Source organism: Phalangium opilio, unplaced genomic scaffold, assembly GCF_054372755.1.
Source record: "Phalangium opilio isolate 3A_F unplaced genomic scaffold, DU_Popi_V2 ptg000206l_1, whole genome shotgun sequence".
Classification (NCBI taxonomy): Eukaryota; Metazoa; Arthropoda; class Arachnida; order Opiliones; family Phalangiidae; genus Phalangium; species Phalangium opilio.
Window position 1 is genome coordinate 92067 of NW_028324216.1, and position 21186 is coordinate 113252.

General features: G+C 35.9%; 1 protein-coding gene across 1 annotated transcript; it reads right to left on the reverse strand.

The window, feature by feature from the left end:
* Positions 1 to 17958: 17958 nt before the first annotated feature.
* LOC149621336 (pseudouridine-5'-phosphatase-like) lies at positions 17959 to 21133 on the reverse strand. The gene is made up of 4 exons (XM_089853753.1): positions 20992 to 21133; positions 20511 to 20729; positions 20183 to 20406; positions 17959 to 18708 (listed from the first exon to the last, which is right to left on the reverse strand). The coding sequence occupies exons 1-4, from the start codon at positions 21053 to 21055 to the stop codon at positions 18517 to 18519; spliced, it is 699 nt and encodes a 232-aa protein (XP_089709879.1). The 5' UTR covers positions 21056 to 21133; the 3' UTR covers positions 17959 to 18516.
* Between the last annotated feature and the right edge of the window lie 53 nt (positions 21134 to 21186).

Genomic DNA, 21186 nt, shown 5'->3' on the forward strand with positions numbered 1-21186 from the left:
AAAAGTTACAAAGAATAAGTTCTAAGAAAAAGAAGAGCAAAAAAGAGGCTAGTGATTGGGTCCCTAGTTCCCTCCCTCCCAATGAAGGTCCCTTGCCCATTTTATAAGGCCAAAATAAATCGAACCTTATGGGAACTTGGCCAACATTACCTACATAACTAATGTTTCTAGCTAAAAATTACTCGGAATTACTTAAAAGAGAAAAGAGAAATTTACCAAGAAAAAAACCAAGACCAAAAAGAAAATAAAAAAAACTCACAATAAAACCTCAGAAATCTTTATCAACAGCGCTGGACTGGTTTTCAGCAACAGGCGAAACGGCGGGATAAAACTGGACTAATTCAAATTAAATATCGCGGCTAGCAAATGGTCCTAAATCATTATATACCTCCGATAACAGTTTCAACGATAAGGAAAGTAAAAAAAATAATTTTAGCATAACTCTATAAGCATCTCCTTAAGTATGGGTTTACCGTAGAAGCCTATGTCCATGCGCGTCAAGAATAAGGCTGCTACGCCATCTACATTTAAAACTTTCTAATATAATAATCGGAATAACAGAATAGAGGCATGGCCAACTGTATTTCTTGATTTGTCGAATCGGGCTACCAATAGAGATATAGATCACAGTAGGCTATCATGGTTTTTGTAGCGCCATCTATGACAGAAATTTTCTCCGCAAACCAAAAATAACAGAATAGAGGCAGGGCCTACTGTGATTTTCGTTCCGTGGTCAAGTGGAGTTACAACAAAGACAAAGTTTGATATCTCAGTAGGCTATCATAGTTTCAGTTTCCTTAAAAACGGCCCGTTGCGCCATCTATGACAGAAAAAACTACCCAAACCCAAAATAACCGAATAGAGGCAGGGCCTACTGTGGTTTTAGTTCCTTGATCAAATGGAGTTACTACTTCCCAAGTAGAGATGGAGACCTCAGTAAGCCATGGTTCCTAACGCCCTTTACACTTTCACAAACGATGCGTGCCATAAACCTTTCTACAAAGTCTTTATTCTAGCTCTCAACATGTCAAAATGCTGCCTCATCTTCCCTCCCACGTCTACGTACGTGCTAGCCCCTGGTGGGAAATAGCATACAGAAACCGCCTATTCTTTCGACCCATACTTATGGAGAGCATTATAGGGTTTTGATAATATATAAAAAAAATCAAAGGTTAGGCGTTTTAAGCTTAGCTGCAGGGCAAAAACGTATGTACAAGTTACATGTAGACCTTGTTTTTTTTTTTCTTTTTCGAACCCCATAACCATAAAGGGGGTCCTATCAGAACCCTAGTTGAAGCAAACTGCTTGCAATAATACCATAGATCGGCACTAGGGGCTCCACCATAAAAACTAAAGACCTCAGATAAAATAACGTTAAAATGCCTGGGCTGGAAAAACGGTGAAAAGCATCCGAAAAATCCCTAAATGTTTAGACAAAATAAACCACGTCGGGACAATCATTGACTACAATCCCATGAAATTGGGCTTAAACTTATTTAAAGGGACAAGGGACAGATCACTTCATTCTTTAAGGAAGCGCTAATCAACTGATTAAATCCAATTTTTAATCGCCAAAAAATTAATTAAACCAAAGCAAATTAATTAGAAATAACAGAAAGTGGATGAAAGCTTTAAGAAGTCTCCAGTAAAATTATATTTACGACTTACATATCCAACTTCTCCAAGTCTTAATATGTTTCTTTCTCTCTTATTTTAGCTTCTTAATTTGTCTGTAGACCAATTTGACCAACCAATCAGTGATTGCAATCAGATCTGCTTTAATATTATACATATTACTGTATGCAGTTATCTTTGTGAACACATTTAATTTCCCTCTATACCCAGCTGGAGAAAATAGCAGTAGCCAACAACTGCTCCAATTCGGTTGGTGATTGGTGACATAATTTGTTAATTCATGTTGAATTTTGAGCCTGCATGCGTAATTGACACGGGAAAAATTAATTAATGAGTTAGAATGATTATATTTTAATTGCTTCAATTGGAGTGATTATTAGCAAGCATATATTAGATTTAGTTGTAGTAGACGTGAAATTAACACCTGGTTGGTGGCTGGTAAAGTAGATTTAGTGTGATATTGCATGATTTAAATCATGTGTTTATTTTCATTTGAGTCTGCAGCGTTGACACGGGAAAAATTAATTAATGAGTTCGAATGATTATATTTTAATTGCTTCAATTGGAGTGATTATTAGCAAGCATATATTAGATTTAGTTAGAGCATCACAAATTCCCCATAGAATCAATAAGATAAGATATGTATGCCCCTGTGATATCTAACTTGTCTAAAACCATACCGTAACGTAGGACATATCCTAACGTAAAATACATCCTTACCACCCCAAAAAAAGGAAGTCATTCCCAGTCTTAAAAAGTCTTGAAAAAAACTGATAACTTCTTGTAAATTAAGGTAGTCCAAGAATGCAAGGACAAAAAAAAGGTATTTCCTTGCCTTCCTGCCTTCCTTGCCCCCTTCGTCAGGCATAAGGAGCTTTAGCTTTTCCTTAGAGCGTACGTACATGAAGGTTGCCTTAAATTGAGCGAACTAAATTTTTTGAACCTTCAACCATTTTTCTTTATTTCCAGAGTGAGCGTGGCCCAGGAAGGTTTTTTGGGTATGGCCAATGTATGTAATCAGGAATGCATACAACTAACCGGAATCATTGCGTCCCCCACGTTAATTTAATTTCTATGCGGGTTTTGTGGGTATACCGGGCTTGAGAACTTACTACACGGCACGCCTCATAATAGGGACTTGGCAGTACTACGTCATGCAACGCCAGACTACCTTTCACAAGTGCTAAAACATACCGGAAGGAGGAGCTTATATAGCTTTCATTCTGTTAAAAAGCATACCATAATGGCCATGGGAGCGGAGTTAAGCCCGAATTGCCAAGCACCTATTTAGACTAGAAGTATATAATACTTCTCTTCGAGAGAAGTGTACCTATTGGCAGCACTACGTCATGCAACGTCCAACTACCTTTCACAAGTGCTAAAACATACCGGGAGGAAAAGCTTACGTAGCTTTCATTCTGTTAAAAAACATATCATAATGGCGATGGGGGCGGAGTTAAGCCCGAATTGCCAAGTCCCTATTTAGACTAGAAGTATATAATACTTCTCTTCGAGAGAAGTGTACCTATTGGCAGCACTACGTCATGCAACGTCAAACTACCTTTCACAAGTGCTAAAAACATACCGGAAGGAGGAGCTTAAATAGCTTTCATTCTGTTAAAAAGCATACCATAATGGCCATGGGAGCGGAGTTAAGCCCAAATTGCCAAGTCTCTATTTAGACTAGAAGTATATAATACTTCTCTTCGAGAGAAGTGTACCGATGAAAATGGAACGTACGCAATGATTCCTAGTAGCTGTATTTATTCCTGGTGATAATATAGACGGAGTAAAAGACTAAGTTTGAACGTGGCACTAAGCGGGTTCTGACCCTTTCTAACACGTCCAAGGCTCAGGCACTTTTAAATTGGCAAAAGACCTAGCCGTGTCCTGAATTTTTAAAAAGGCTGATATTTTCTTTTTTTTTCCTTGATATACCATGCCTGAGCTGACTTTGGAGCGACTATACAACGGAAAAGTTTAACACCGTTCCGTTTTCTCAAAGCTTGTATACTTAAATGTATACTATATACTATACAGAATGGGTTTGATATACGAGTGTTTTTGGTCCGCAATCGTAATTAACTTTAGTAGTTATTAAAAAAAAAAAAGAAAACGAGGTCGGAAATAATCATAATTTGCGAGTCTATCTTTAAACAGTAATTTCTTAGTTTAAAGTGACCTTGATATACCACCACCATCCAGAAAACAATGCAGGTATCCCTTACGTCCCCCCACCCAGGTTAGGCGTACCTTTGATCTTTATTAATACTCAGCGAGTTGACTGAATGAGCAGCTGAAGTTTATTCCATTGATGTACTCTAATTAGTGTTAACGCTAATCGTTAATCAATTTATTAATTTCTTCGAGCTGATCTATTTATCACGTACCGTTAATCCCTTATTATTTATATTTTAATTTGCACGTGGACAAAGCTTTCTTGACCAGTTCAGTTTTAAAACCCATCCCCTATAGGGAACATTTATAAAAGTCTAAATCCATGGCTTAAACTTCTACCCCAACTGCACGCCACGATCTCAAACTTAAGTAAAGAATATTGATGGTTTAAAACTTCTTTGAAAATTTTCTTACGTTTGGAAAAATTCAAACAAGACACAATTAAACTTGAATAAAAAAAAAACTTTCTGAAAATCAAATCTATAGGGAAATGGAATGGATATTTAAAAAGGAACAGTTTTTATTTTAATACAACGATCACAAAAAGCTTTAAAGTATTGAACAACCGTGTTCAGAGGGAAAGAAACCTTTAAGGATAAAAAGATGTAGGTTTTTTTAGTACAATATACAGGGTGTTTCTGATGAGTCTGGTGATGGTATAAATTAAGGGGGATGTAACGTTCTTTGGGAAATCATCGATTTTGAGTCTAAAATGTAACATCTATACTTCTATCGCCTCCATTTTGTTTACCACAAGGGACAATGCTGTTTTCGGGTTATGATTTGATTCAGTGTTTTAGGGATGACCCCTTAATTAAATTATTAATTAATCATTGTCTTAATCAGTTTCTTAATTAAATTTAATTAAGGGGTCATCCGTAAAATACTCCAACAACAATCTTAACTCGAAAACAGCATTGTCCCTTGTGGCCAACAAATTGGAGGCGATAGCAGTATAGATGTTGCATTTTGGACTCAAAATCGTTTTCCCAAAGAACAAACATCCCCCTTAATTTATGCCATCACCAGACTTATCAGAAACACCCTGTATATAAACGATCATTCTAAATTTAATTAAATATAATGTAAATTAGGGCTTTGTACTACCTTAAACCTTACATATGTTTAAGTCCGATATAAATATTTACGAGATAAAATTATAATTTTATAAATATAAACAATCCTAGTCCAGGTTTAAAATTTTAATATAATCAAAACGGTAGACACAGCCCCTGTTAAAAACCCTAGTAAGGGCACACCGCATTTGTTTCCTAACTAAATCCCTCCTAACCCCAATCAAAGGCATCTGGCACTAACACCCGGGCCCTTTTTAAAAAACAACCTAAAAAAAATGAAACAAGATGTTTTCTATACAAACATCCTGGGATTCTGCAAGGGCATTATTACATCGTCGGATGTTGTGAGATCCAAAAGACATCAGAATAAAAAAAAATGTATAAATAAAAAGAAACATGGAGTAAAGATCTCTCTTTTGAAAAAAAAAAATCAAAGAAGAATACAAAGAGGATGGGGATGAGGATGAAGCAACCGACACTTTGGCGCCAAAAGTTCCCGCCATCATCAAATCAATACATCAGGATGTAAGAAATGGGTATTATCATCTCCAGGAACCCATATACGAACTGAGAACGTTCAAACATGTAATACAGGATTCAAAGAACTTTTGGAAAACAAATTTCCCTGAGTTTTCCAGGTTTTTCCCCGTATACTTCCCTGAGTTTTCCAGGTTATTCCCGAATATAGAGTATCCTATCGAGCAAATGTTAACGAAGGAGAGGGGGGGGGCAAATAGGACTATTACATAATAAAAGGACATCCCCGTACCTCTAGTAGAACCACAGTTATGAGCCTCCAAAGTTTAGTGTAATGTTAATCCTATGGAGGGAATGTTCACGAACATTTTGCTTAATTACTTGGCCCATGTTTGACGCAAATTTCCCTGATTTCCCTGAATTTTACTAAAAATTATAAATTTCCCTGATTTCCCTGAATTTTACTAAAAATTATAAATTTCCCTGAGTTTTCCCTGAATTTTACTAAAAAATTATAAATTTCCCTGAGGTTTTTGTCAACTATTTATTTCCCTGATTTTTCCAGGTTTTCCAGGTTTGTATGAACCCTGTAATAGACCTGGTCTATATGGGTTCCGATGAAATTTTGGTATTGAAAATCCCCTGGCTCACTTTTAAAGCTTATCTCTGGAAAGGGATAGATTTAATTTTAGAAGTAGGAATGGAAAACGGGGTTAGTATTTACTTCAGTCCTACTCACAGACCACCCAGTATAGAGCCCCTCCCTCCAACACGTAACGAAAAGTTTAAATTATCTTATTGGCTGCTCACTTCAACTACGTTTTGATGACGTTGCTGACGGGGACGGCGAAAAATACGTAATTCCTTTTTACCTCTGTCGCTCCCCCCCGTCCCGTGGAAGGGGGTCCGGGACTTTGACCATGCGCGCCCAGATTATTCTGTTCTTCATTCCTACTTCTAAAATTAAATCTATATAGCCGAACTCTAGTGTGAATAGGCCTTTAGAACTAAGTACAAAGTACGGCAAACCCATAATTCCTCGCGCAATATTCTACTGGATTTAATGAGACTAAAGCTACATAGTCTTACTAGTTGCAGGAAGAACACTTTCCACGCACTTAAGACTAAATGTAGTTTGTTTTTAGCTAAAGAGGGGAAGAAACCCGGCATTCCATTCTTAGGGTCCAGGTCTTGATGAGCTAAGGATAAAGAAAGGAGGATAGGTGCTGAATGCTATACGAGACCCTAGGGAATTCGGAATACGTACGCGGTCCTTGTCCCTGCAGCTAAAGGTCCCAGATTCCCAGCGTTATCGTAAAACCAGGCCAAGGACTTTAAAACTCTAAGAGGACTAGAAAATCAATAAATTATTTCGTTTTCTTGCAAACAAAACTCATGTTGAAAATAATTAATTTCTCAGTTTAAAGTGACCTTGATATACCAGCATCCAGAAAACAATACAGATCCCTTACGTCCTCAAACCCCGTTACGCGTACCTATGATCTTTATTAATATTCAGCGAGTTGACTGAATGATGTACCCTTCTAGTGTTAACGCTAATCGTTAATTAATTTCCTCGAGCTGATCTACGGCGTACCGATAATCCCTTATCATATATATTTTAATTTCCACGTGGACAAAGAAATCTTGAATGCATGCGCCCCTCTACCGGTCCAGTTCAGTTCAGTTTTCCCGTCTCCTATTTATAAGATACATGTTGGTAAAACGGGCCATGAGAGAAATACTATAGCTCTGCAATCCAGAATAAAGAAAGAAAGAAGCCCACAATTTCTTTACCTAACTGAATGAGTAGATCGTGCTCAAGCACTATAGTACAACTTTTCTATAAGTAAATAGGTAGGCCTTGCCTTCTAGAGTTTTCTTTATCTCATATTGAGGATGCCGAACTGCTATGAAAATATTTTAATTGCGTAACCTTCCGCCGCTTATTGTCTCTAAGTTGCGCTTTACAACTGAGATGAATGTATACTCGTCATAATAGAACTAACCCTTCGTATCATATGAATCCCGGGGACAAAGAGAGAACAATTTTACCTTTTTGGGACAACAACTTATACCTATTTCTATATATAAAAAGAAGTTACTTTGTTTTGGTTCAAAAAGTACCAGGGAAAGGTGTCTGGCAGCATTGCATCTTCGAAAATGGCGCTAGGTTTTGCTCCCTACGTAGCTACGCTTCGTGCAATGCTAAATATGTGGGCCAGGTGTGACCAACTCTTCACGAAGTGGGCTCTGGTACATACCTTAAAATGGTCAGGGATATTGGCAAATTTTGGTCAGAGTAGGGATAGATTTAATTAAATCTATCCCTGGACCTACTAAAATCACATCCAACAAATCAGTATACCTAACATAATGCGTCCTTTAGGCTTAGGGCTACTAAAGCTTTTATACCTAACCTATGGGCCAAAAAAACAACAAAAACAAAAGAATGAAAGGTAGCTAGCTAGCTTTATATATGTCCCTTTTTCTCCCGCTGCAACCTTTTGTAGGACAAACGAAGATAGATTTGTTCGCCGACAGCATCTCATGCAGTCTCTGAGAGGGCCCGGGGTACTTTTCTTGGGATACTGGGGTAACCGGGGGCGTGGAAGGGGGTATGGGACCCTCTTCTTTAGAGCAAGCAAGCAAGTTCCTCGTGTACTATTAAGACTGTACTCAGGGACGCACGGTAATTGGAACATGTTCGCATTCGGGGCATAATTCCAAAAGCAAAAAGTAAATAAATTCGAGGTTATGATAGGATGGGGGTAGGCAATCCTAACCAAATTTGGATGGTCCGTATTGTTTTAAGACATATCTTAATTAAAAGACGCTTTGTTGACAAAAATACCCATAAATATTCAATACGTCTTAAGACAACAGGTTGGTCAACACACCAGACTCAAACCCCCGACTTTTGTCTCATAAACTCCAACAATAACTTGTAAATGGCGTCCTTAAGTCCAAAATATTACAGAACAATTTTGACTCAAAATTTATTCCCCATAGAACCATCGCCCCTGTACTAATTCGGTCCAATAGTTACCCTCCCTTTCTCTAACACCCTGTACAATAATAAAAGATTGCGTGAATGACCACGTGATTGAGAAGTTCGTCTAGAACCCCAAGATTCTAAAAAAATTCTATTTAATTACAATGATAACTTCGTACTAATTGACGATTTACAATATAAGTCCCAATCCCTTCATCACGGCGCTTCAGCTATGTCCCCAGTATCAAAGTCACCTTTATCAGTAGCCATCCCTTAAACGTCATTGGTGACAGGTTAGATTGGGACTGGTGGTGACGCTAAACCATTTCCTCTATAGCCTATTCGAGTGACGTATTTTCTCGTGTTTTCCCCATCAAGACTATCACGGGCTGCGCAAACGGAAATAGAAGCTTTCAACTTCCGGGATCGCTCTATAGTATAGTATAGTAAGAAAAATAGGCCGTATACCTTTTTTGTTCCGTACGATCTGTTTTAAGCGATCTACTGATTTCAATTAGAGTCACAGGGGAGGTCCAAGAATTGATGTTACTATAAGCATAAGTTCCCTACGCAACTCGTAAGTATGGGTCTACAGTTGCAGCTAATGGTTCATGCGAAAGAGATAGAAAACATTAACAGGCTGTAGAGTTATCGTTGTTTAAATGTTGGTCCTCCACACGCCACTCTATAAGAAATATATCAACTCGACACGCCCCTCTACGAAAAATACATAAACTCGACACGCCTCTATACGAATAATAAATCGACTCGACACGCCCCTCCACGAAAAACACATCAACTCGACACGCCCCTCCACGAAAAACACATCAACTCGACACGCCCCTCTTATAGAATTACATGAATTAGACACGCCCCTCTTAGAGAATTACATGAATTCGACACGCCCCTATATGAAAAATACATCAACTCAGCACGAAAAATAAATCAACTTGACACGCCCCTCCACGAAAAATACATCAACTCTACACACCCCTCTACGAGAATTACATAAATTAGACACGCCCCTCTACGAGAACTACATCACAACGACACGCCCCTTCACAAGATACACACCCCCACGACACGCCTCCTTACCCTTTTCTAAACAATGCCTATAGAAAATACTCTCTCGATCTTCACTTATCAGCAGTACGATAGCCCTATGCTATAAGGTATAGTTTTACTTGCACTTCTATTTCTTAGAGTTAATGGCGTTAAAGTTGAACAAAAGGGCATACACACACACCCACGCCACCACTTCGATCTATTTTCGATTGAAGGAAAAGGGCAATACAGGCTGTCTTGACTCTTTTACCGGATGGTGATTTTTATTTTGTGTTGATGTGTTTACCCATTCAGGTTTCTAAATTACTTTTATCCGGAATTTCTTTTACAGTTTCAACCCTTTTTTCTCTTAGAGATTGGGAAGCGATTACATTGGACCTTTAACCTTGGTAAAAAAATATCCTCCTCAAGACGTCTATAGTTCTTTACAATACCAGGAATAATTGCGTATCCATATATATCTAAAAGGTTAATATCTAAGCTGGTAAAAGGTTAATATCTAAGCTGGTTTTGTGAACCGGGAGCCCAGCCAAAAATTCCTAAATTCCTTATAGGAAAAATAGGATTTTTTTTCAGGAATGATAGGATTTTACAGGAGAAAAATCACGTGTTTTTATAGGAAAATATAGAGAATATAAATTATGATCATATATAATGCTATTTTGGCTTAAACTATGTGTGTAGAAAAATCTAAAGAAAGAAATAACAAATTGGATTTTACTTTGAAAATTTAGAGGAAATTAATTAAATTAAATGATATAATATAATTAAAAATCCCGAGCGAGCCTTTGAAGTAATTTCGGTCAAATCTAGTCAAATGTGATCTCGATCATAAAAGAGACAACTAATTTTTTTTTAAATTTGATGCTAAACTATAAACGAAAACTTACCCAAACTAAGTCAAAAATATAGGAAATTATAGGACCTTCCTTTCATGAAATTATAGGACCTTCCTTTCATGAAATTATAGGATAATATATAATAAAATAGGCTAAAAAATATAGGATTTTAAAATAAAAATTTTATAAACGTACACTATAATTCCAATTATCTGTATATATTCCTGAATAAAACGAAGAGAATTAGTCGCATAGGAGTCTGGGTAGGTGGAATGGATACGAAAAGGGGGCGGGGCGGGGCGTAGAGTGGGAGGGGGGGGGTGTTGCAGCTCGCAAAGTCGTCGTCGGTATGACAAGATAATCGTCCATTAATGAGCGCTAATAGAGGCAGATTTTATTCACGAGTCCTAGGCATAGCTTTCGTTGGTTGCATTCTATCCATAACTTTCCTTTCTCCTCCTTAGTTTTAATCCCGCGATACTTTTCGGCTTTAGAAGTATAAGCCAAGGCCCTCTCTTAACGTCTCTGTAAACCCTCCCATACAGATCCCGAAGCACTTATGAATATTTAACAATTCTAGGCTTAGTTATTACCAGCCGTTAGGGGATTTTATGTTTTAAAATTTCGGAGGCGGTGTATAGGCTATACGGTTCTGTTGGACATAGTGGGAGGTAGACTAACTTATATACAGGGTGTTTCTGATAAGTCTGGTGATGGCATAAATTGGGGGAAATCGATTTTGAGTCGAAAATGTTCTATACTTCTATCGCCTCAATTTTGTTTACCATAAGGGACACTTACTGTTTTCGAGTTATGATTTGACTCAGTGTTTTAGGGATGACCCCTTAATTAAATTAAATTAAATTAGAAATAATTGTCTTAACAAGTTTCTTAATTAAATTTAATTAAGGGGGTCATCTGTAAAATACTCCAACAACAATCTTAAGTCGATTTGAAACAGCATTGTCCCTTGTGGTAATCAAAATGGAGGCGATAGAAGTACAGATGTTACATTTTCGACTCAAAATCGATTGATTTTCCAAAGAACAAACACAGTCTCCCTTAATTTATGCCATCACCAGACTTATCAGAAACACCCTGTACATAAAATAAACAAGTATATTTATAAATAGGAAGCGTCAATTCGAAATTCGTCTAGCTCATATTGGCCAGGAATTAACTTGAGTAGAGGTTTATTATCGGTTATAAAATTGTCATGGTATATAAGACACTTTCCATAAGTATGACACTACATATACAGTTCGTAATGCTACCTAGAGACTTACAGTAGCTCGAGATAACTAGTTCAAGAAGGAGAACGACGGAAGCGAGTCAATTGAAGTACTTACTACACTCGGTGGTGGTTAATTAATTTTGTATCAGGACTTCTTCCATCTAGCTCTCCTATTTAGTCTGTATTACTAATTAGGCCTTTGACAGCAGCGCCTCACCACCAGGCTTATGTCAGTCGCTTTACCTCGAATCTATGACCTACCTCATTCACTTCAAAATTACAAGCTCCAGTTTCTGAGTTACCAGACTTTACAAACTTATAGATATGAACATTATCTTATGAACTTATGCTTATGATATTATTGGTTTAGGAAGACCTTTACAAATAAATCTAAATATTGTATCTCTATTTTTATAAAATTAAAAATAATAATAAAAATCATTTTTGGGGAAAAATGGGGAAAGCCGCGGGATATTGTATAGCGAGGAAACCAGTTACCCTCTTGAGATATCACCAAAGATGGTCGAAGAAAGATTCTAAAAGATGCCAAGTGAAAAATGCCGAATAAATATAGACGTGGGTATGCGAGAGAAGATATCATAGAGGAATTAAATATGGAGAAGTCGCAGCTAGAGAACCCAGTCAAAATTTTAAATTTCTTATAGGAAAAATAGGATTTTTTTTTTGGGCTGGAATTAATAGGATTTTATAGGGAGAAGAAAATCTTGTGTTTTTATAGAAAAATATAGGACTTAAAATTATTATGATGATCGTATACTATTTTTGCTTAAACTATGTAGAAAAATCAAAAGAAAAATAAATAACAAATTGGATTTTAAATTTTGAAAATTCAGAGGAACTTAATTTAAAAAGTCCTGACTGACTGACTGATAATCAACGCCCAGCCCAAACCGCTTGCCTTAGAAGGCTGAAAATTTGCAGGAACGTTACTCATAGGCGCGTACTAAGAAAGATTTTTCCATCCGCCGCCATCTTAAAAAATGGCGCCCAGAAATGTAGAAATTCTTCTCTATGCTACAAAGTCCGCGCTTTTCAACCGATTTCACAAATATTTATTACACTGGTTTCCTTTAACCTATAGACGGGCTGAATGGTCTTTTGGGTTCGATTAGTTGCCATCTTTTTGAATGGCGGCCAAAAACTTAAAAACCCTTCTTTATGGAATAATGTCCGCGTGAAAAGTAATAAAAAATGTCCCTAGGGGCTGACGGGCAACGCCGAGTGCCTTCGCTCCTAGGGTGCTACAAAAATATTAGTCATCAGTAAAATCTACCCATTCTTTATATCATATAGATGGAAGTTCTTATTACACGCGAGCGACGCCGCGGGTAACAGCTAGTGGACTATAAAATTCCCAAGTCAACTAAGCCTACAACTTCCCCATACTTATAGCTCCTCCATGGCAATGCTTTTGCACCTAAAGCTAGAAATCATACAGAACAGAGCTGCCTGCAGCTTGGGAACTTATTCTATAGCGAATGCAATGAAATTTAAATAACAAAAGGATCTTTGGTTCGGATTGGTGAAGCTACTACCGAGCGAGCGAGCTCTTTCGGGGGGAGTCTCCTCTGGTAATGTGGGGGGGGGTTTAGGGGGTTCTGATGTTGGAATATGTCTCTTCAAAAGACAATTTTCTTTGATATGTTAATCAAGGCGCGCAATTTTCGACTAAGAGAGTTGTGATATTTTTCAGAATTTTTAGCGGCGGATAGGAGCTTTAGGGGGAAACCATGGTTGGCTCTGCTAGAACTTAATCCTTATTATATTAAACCCGGGGGAAATTAAAATAATAAGGAAAAGAACTGAAAAAAGTATAGTAAAGTAAAAAAAGAATAAAAAAATAATATCTCAGATTTACATTGAAATTAATATTAAGGAGGTGTGTAATGTAAAAGTATATAGGGGTTAGGGGTGGCAACGCGGGAATTTAAATAACAGGGGACTGGGGGGGTACGTAGGAATTACGGAGATATTAACATATAGAGTTCAAAGTTCAATAACCTTGATTGACTTTTGGGGTATCGTCTCTTATCTGCATGGGTTATCATATACAACTTCTGGGAAAAATTGATTTCCAGGTTTTTTTTGCCCTCGTATATTGGACATTTTCAAATTTGCAGTTAACTATGTAATTAATATAATACGAAGTTCAAAGTTCATTAAATATACTTACTAAATAATTTGTGGTATCCTGATGAACACGTAGATAACCAACCCTAACACGCGAAAGTTAACTGAAAGTTCACATAATGTTCGAAACAGATAACCGAAACTCGCGAAAACTTAAACTGATAGTTCACATAATGTTCGAAACAGATAACCGAAACTCGCGAAAACTGAAAATTCACACAAAGTTTGAAGTAGATAACTATGTTCGAAACAGATAACCGAAACTCGCGAAAACTGAAAATTCACACAAAGTTCGAAGTAGATAATCCCTCGTGGATGGCCAAACGTGGCCCTTCGGAGATCAGCTTCTTGACCTCCGGATTTGCAGATTAGGGTAAGGGACTATGGGACGCAGCGCTCTGCAGACCTGAAACTTTGTTAATGCACACCTAAAGATTCGCAGCCTATAGGGTAAGGGACTATGGGACGCAGCGCTCTGCAGACCTGAAACTTTGTTAATGCGCACCTGAAGATTCGCAGCCTATAGGGTAAGGGCTACGGGACGCAGCGCTCTAACTTGTATGCTTGTAAATGAGCGCGCAAAACAGAGATTTGGTACTCACCCGTTTGTTGGTATCCCGACGAACTCGTAGATAAACCACAAATCGTGTTGAGTTGAAAGTTCACACAAAAGTTCAAAATTAGTTCAAGTTGTATAACCCGATTTAAAAACATCGCGAAAAACTACGCGTTCGGAAACCACAGTGACGTCATTTTAGTCGGTCAAAATGTAATTGGTTCCCGCGATCCTCAGTGCAGGCGTGCACTGGACCGCCAAAATCTTGATCCCTCGCTGATGGCCAAACGTGGCCCATCGAAGAAATTTAAACCATGAATTCATAACGTCATGTGGTCAAATAACGACCTAAAATAAAATATTAAAAACTTAGTCTATAGTTTGAATGGGGCCTCTGTATTTAATGTTCCAGATTTATCCCATCATCCCATGGTCTTCTGTGTCCACATATCTAATCTTAAAAGTGGTTTTCTAAATGTTTTCGGCTGAGGCGAGCGAGTGCTTCTGGGAATGGGATGTTGGTATCTTTAAAAGAAGTATACACAACATAACATAACGCAACACCGTGGACCTTTTTTCGCCTCGGCGTTTGATACACGCGTCTGCTGGTCTCGTGGGAATTTTAGGATCAGCCGAGGCTTAAGTTAGGCCCACTTATAAACTTAAGAGGGATATAAACGTAAACCATACTCTAAATTTATCCCATCACTTTGAAAATATATAAAAAAGGGTAAGCCACCAGTTATTTATTTTGATATCTCTGGTCACTCTAGACTATATCAGAAGGGGATAATAGAAGAAGTATGGCACCCTCTATCCTCTTAATACTAGAGTTATGTAACATGATTCTTCCCAGGCGAGGGAGCGCCTCTTGGTTTGTAACATAAAGCGACATACGCCTGGTGAGGCGCTGTCAAAGGCTTAGTAACTAAATAGGACCTAGATGGAAGTCCTGCAAAATTAATTAACCGAGTGTAGGACTTCAATTCTCGCTTGTCGTTCTCGAACTAGTTATCTCGAGCTGTAAGGCTCTAGCATTACGAGTATAGGTGGCTTCAAACTTATCATGTAACATATCTTATAAACTTATGCTGTTACTGCTCCTTGTCGGAAGTGGTATGTATATGCTTCTCGTAGAAAATGCGCGGAGTTATAAAATCTAATGCGTATAGTTTATCAACCAACACTCAACCCTTTTAAGTTAGTTGATAAAAAGTAAAAGGCAAAGCCATGACCTCTTAATGGAGGTCGTCTTAACTTGGAATTTGGTTTTACCACTTGAAAAAACCAACCGGGACAAATTAAACCACGCTATCAAGTAAAGTTGACTATTAAAATATTTTTCGAGATACCATATATAAAAAAAATTCACATCTGTTTTCATTTCGTACTGCCGCTACTATCCTACGACTTCAATCTTTAAATAACTTTAATCAGAAGTAAATTATGCGAAGTAATTAAACAGGCCTTCTAATTATTCAGAACAAAATGTAAGCGTTCTAAACAATAACGAAAACGTTATAAAAGGAAATGAAAGCATTGTAAACAAATCAAAACTTCGTAAACAAAATGCAAAACTTCGTAAACAAAATGTAAAACATCGTAAACAAAATGCAAAACGTCGTAAAAATAATGCAAAACATCGTAAACAAAATGCAAAACATCGTAAACAAATGTAAAACATCGTAAAACAATGCAAAACATCGTAAATAAATGCAAAACATCGTAAATAAAATGCAAAACATCGTAAACAAAATGCAAAGCATCGTAAACAAAATGCAAAGCATCGTAAACAAATGTAAAACATTGTAAAACAATGCAAAACATCGTAAATAAATGCAAAACATCGTAAATAAAATGCAAAACGTCGTAAACAAATGCAAAACGTCGTAAACAAAAAAATTCAAAACATGATAAACAAAATTCAAAAGTTCTAAACAAATTTCACAAACTCCAAACATAATGAATATAACTTTAATCAAATTTAAAACACTAAAAAATTATCCAAACATTACAAGGAAAGATTAAAAACAAATCCAATATTCCAAACATTAAAATCATTAAATCCAATCAATTTTAAATTCCAAAAATTCAAAACACGATTTAATCCATTTAATAATTATAATTTATTCAATTTAATCGTAATTAAATCCGCTTAGGTGTACTATTTATTTAAACAGAAAAAAAATTCCCCTAAAATTGACTACTTCGAATTATGTACTTCTGAAGTATTCTAAAAACATGAATGGGTCTGGTTGCGGTAGGACGCAAAATTAAACACTTGAATCGCGGCAAAAACAAAACAAAAAAAAGAGGAAAAAAAGCTGGGGTTACTTTAATATAAATAAATCCCTAATTTTATCTCTGCAAATATGGTTCCGTTGTAGTTTTAAAAAATTAGGCTAAACCGATTTGTAAAAGGAAGTCAAAAACTCAAAGCCTTTCATAACCAAAGATGGACTCTAATTACTAAATTATCTCGTGAGATTCTATCTTCCTTAATTAGAAATAAAAATAACAACGGATATAAGATTTAAGCAATTATTATACTACAACTTCCTGTATCATAATTAGAAAAAATAGGCTTAAAAACCAACATTAATTATACCTAAATAAATTCATCAATAGACTAGTGGCATCCCATATTATATGTCTATTGACCTTAATACATTCAAAGCTGGGAAACTGCCATTACTCTATATCCCATTCGCAATAGAGAGCTTTCAGATGGGATAGTAGTACGTCACACACTCCCAATTCTTACCGCTGTTCTGGTAGCCATATTGGGTGGTCTCAGGTTCATTCCTGCTTTAAACCCACCAATAGGGACTTGGCAATTCAGGCTTAACTCCGCCCCCAGCGCCATTATGGTATGTTTTTTTAACAGAATGAAAGCTACATAAGCCCCTCCACCTGGTATGTTTTTTAGCACTAGTGGAAGGTAGCCTGACGTTGCATGACGTAGTACTGCCAAGTCCCTATATGGCAGCGTAAATTATGACCCGAGACTCAGCTCCTCCTCAAACTGAAAGCTCTCTATAGTCTACCTTATGAATGCTCCCATAATATATTTCTTAGGCCTTGGTCATAGAACATTAACTTAAGTTTGCTGCCCTTAACGCTAATTAAAATTAAGTCCAACAATTTAAAAACGTAAAAAAATTGTTTTTTCCATTTTTTTCCCACAAAATATCCATTTTTTGCCGAAATAATCCAACATTTCAATCAAATTTTGCACAATAGTTCAAAAAAGCGACCGTTACACGATACACTAGCGCCGTCTAGCGGTTACCAAAGGCGAAATACCGCCAAAAAAGGATTTGAAATAATTTCACCTACGTTTATGGCGCCATCTATACAAACAGAACGGAACTAAAAAGTAAAATTTAGGCCTAAAAATATTAAATTAAAGTTAAATTTAACTAGACAATTTTAGTTAATAACACCGTAGATGTGATTTGCTTGTGATTTTGATAAAAAATAAAACTATTTGAAATAATTTCACCTACGTTTATGGCGCCATCTATACAAACAAAACGGAACTAAATATTAAAATTTTGGCCTAAAAAAATTAAATTAAAATTAAATTTAACTAGACAATTTAATTTTATAACACCGTAGATGTGATTTGCTTGTGATATTGATAAAAAATAAAACTATTTGAAATAATTTCACCTACGTTTATGGCGCCATCTATACAAACAAAACGGAACTAAAAATTAAAATTTAGGCCTAAAAATATTTAAATAAAATTAAATTTAACTAGACAACTTTATTTTATAACACCGTAGATGTAGTTTGCTTGTGATTTTGATAAAAATAAAACTATCTCACGCATCAATCAATCAATCAATCATTCACCAAACAAAATTCACGTTAATTTCAGCAAAAATATTAATTATTAATATAATTATTTTTTTTTTCTTTTTTATATCATATCGAATAACAAAATAGTATCACCCGTACCTATATGCAAACAATTGCTGCAAAAATTGGCAACAGCGAAATTTTTTTGGGTAGGTTTTATGGCAATGCCAGTGGCAATTGATTATCTAGACTTTGTTTGTTACGTTGTTAACTTACTTTGCATTTTGGTATTTTTTTTTTTTTAAGAAAACCTCGTGAAATTTTCACAAGATTTCAACATTTCAATGTAGGCCTATATTTTTTTTTAAATTAATTGCAACAATTCCCAACAAAAAAAATAGATTAGATAAAAAATATTTGGGAAATAATTTAGACAACAAAAGAAGGACAACTCAACGCAGTTTTTTTTTTTTTTGATTTTTTTTTTTTTTTGGTTTAAAACTTTAAATTAAATTTTCTTTTGGTAACGGTGGTAAACCAAACATTTCCGGTTGGAAATTTTCAATGGAATTAATCACAATGGTGGCTTTACGGCATTGTTTTTGATCAACACGTGGATCGGGAATCATCACCACTTGCATATTTGCGGAGGAAGCGGCAATCACACCATTGGGCGAGTCTTCAAAGACCAAAACCTAAGAGCAGCACCATCGCGTTTCAAAGACGCTTTATTTTATATAAATCTACAACATTTTGATTCAAACTCCAAAAAACCATGAAATTTAAGGACAATAGGGACTTGGCAATTCGGGTTTAACTCCGCCCCCAGAGCCATTATGGTATGTTTTTTAACAGGATGAAAGCTATATAAGCCCCTCCTCCTGGTATGTTTTTTAGCACTAGTGGAAGGTAGCGTTTCATGACGTAGTAATGCCAAGTCCCTATTCTTAAAAAAGTGGGTTGAAATACTTCAAGTGCAAACCACAAAGGCAAGCAAAGGCCCAAAGCAGTATAAAGCTATCTCTTAAGCCTTAGTGTGACGTCACCAATGCTATTTGCCCATTGAACCAAAGCCAAAAAATGGCTGCCCACTGCCAAAGCTAAGCCCATGACGTTTTACATAGGCACTGACGTTTTACATAGGCACTGACGTCATACGTGAGATGAAAACGCCTATACTGACACTGCTAAGCCTAATTTAATTTTTAATTACCTTATCTTCTCGCTTTAGCATAAAAACTAAATAAAATAACTATTCTCACTTTGTGCTAAATCTAAGATGAAAACTTAAGTTTCATTAACTCGATTTAATTTAAACCAAAAAATAATTAAATACTGATTTTGTGCTAAGCCTAAATTAATGCTAAATGCTTCAATATTTAAAACGAACATTTGACTAATTGAATTAACAAATAAATAAGTTAAATGCATTAATTTTTGGCTAAGCCTAAATTAACATAAATTAAATACATGGACTTTTCTTTTAGCTAAGCCTAAATTAACATAAATGAAATACATTAACTTTCAGCTAAGCCTAAATTAAAATATAAATTAAATACATTAACTTTCAGCTAAGCCTAAATTAAAACATAAATTAAATACATTAACTTTCAGCTAAGCCTAAATTAAAATATAAATTAAATACATTAACTTTCAGCTAAGCCTAAATTAAAATATAAATTAAATACATTAACTTTTAGCTAAGCCAAAATTAAAATATAAATTAAACACACTCATTTATGCATAGCCTAATTAATTATAAACACTCAAAACTTAACTTAACTTTAATCAACTCACTTAACAAATAAATTAGAAAACACCCTCATTTTGCCATAAACCTAAATTAACTCTAAATGCTTATAACCAAACCCTGCTTTGAATTAAAATTAATTAATTTTAAATTAAACCTTATTAGTTTGTTAATTTCCAATTAACCTTAAGCCTGTAACAATTAAACTAGAAGCCTGAAGCCCATCATGCATTGCTTAGTAGTCTACTACAACCAAATAATGCCACAATACAAAACTTCCGTCAAAGAAATCAGGATAAAAATAGGTATAATCAAATTCACACCAAACCACAACAGAACAACCATAAATAAGCTCTTATGCAATTAAAAATTTTGTGCTACGTGTTAATTATAATAATTGTTTGTAATCATTACATTACCTTTTCGGGCGGAGGCTTGTCGGGGAATTTGGAAGCGCAGAGCAAGAAAATATCAGGTTCTGGTTTGCCCTTTTCCACTTCACTGCCCAAAACTATATGGCTGAATAATTTAAAGAATTCCTTATGTTTCGCTGTTTTAAGTTCAAAACGTTTTTTATCCGAACTCGTGGCTACAGCCATAGGAATTCCATTATCGTGGAAATGATTAACTAGTCTATCAACACCTAAAAGACAAAATTATCGTCTCGTTCAAGATCTTAACGTAAACCCCGTAGTTGTTAAGCCTTTAATGTAAATATTTGTCTTGAAAATAATTAAAAAAACTTACCAGGCATTTTATCAACGTTAGCAAAGACAGTTTTGTACGCTTCATCCAATTCGGTTTGAAATTTTTCAACCGTTATCGGAATTTGTAACTCGTTGATTATTTTTTCCGCAACTGCGGGGCCAGTCATACCCATGAGTTTAGTTTTGAGCTCCCACGTATATTCTTTGCCATATTTTTCAGTCACAGCTTGCGTACCTTTCGTGTATAACGTTTCAGTATCTGTAATCATAATTAGTATTGTTTAATTATCGTAATAATTAAGTTTAAACACGATTTAATTAAGCAAAACGGCAGCTGATTGAGTTATTGACATTGAGTTTGAGAAGCCAGGGAAAAAAAATTATAACCAAGGCTTAGCGAATGGCAAAGTGAATAACAACTTTACACGAATTGTAAAGATTTTTAAGCCTAACTTTTACTTAAAATGGAAAGTTAGGGAAGTTAACTAAGTAAATTATTAATAATTAAGGTTTAATTTTACCTAATAACAGTCCATCCATATCAAAAATAACGTGAGTCACCGGCGTATAACAATGCGGCGCCATTTTCCAAAACGCTCCCGGCCTCCCGCTTTGGAAGTTTGACGAATGACGGCAGCCCACGGCAAAACGCTGAGCGGTTGATTTAAAATTCAAAAGTTGAGGTTTTCCTAATGTCCAATCATAGAAGAGATAAG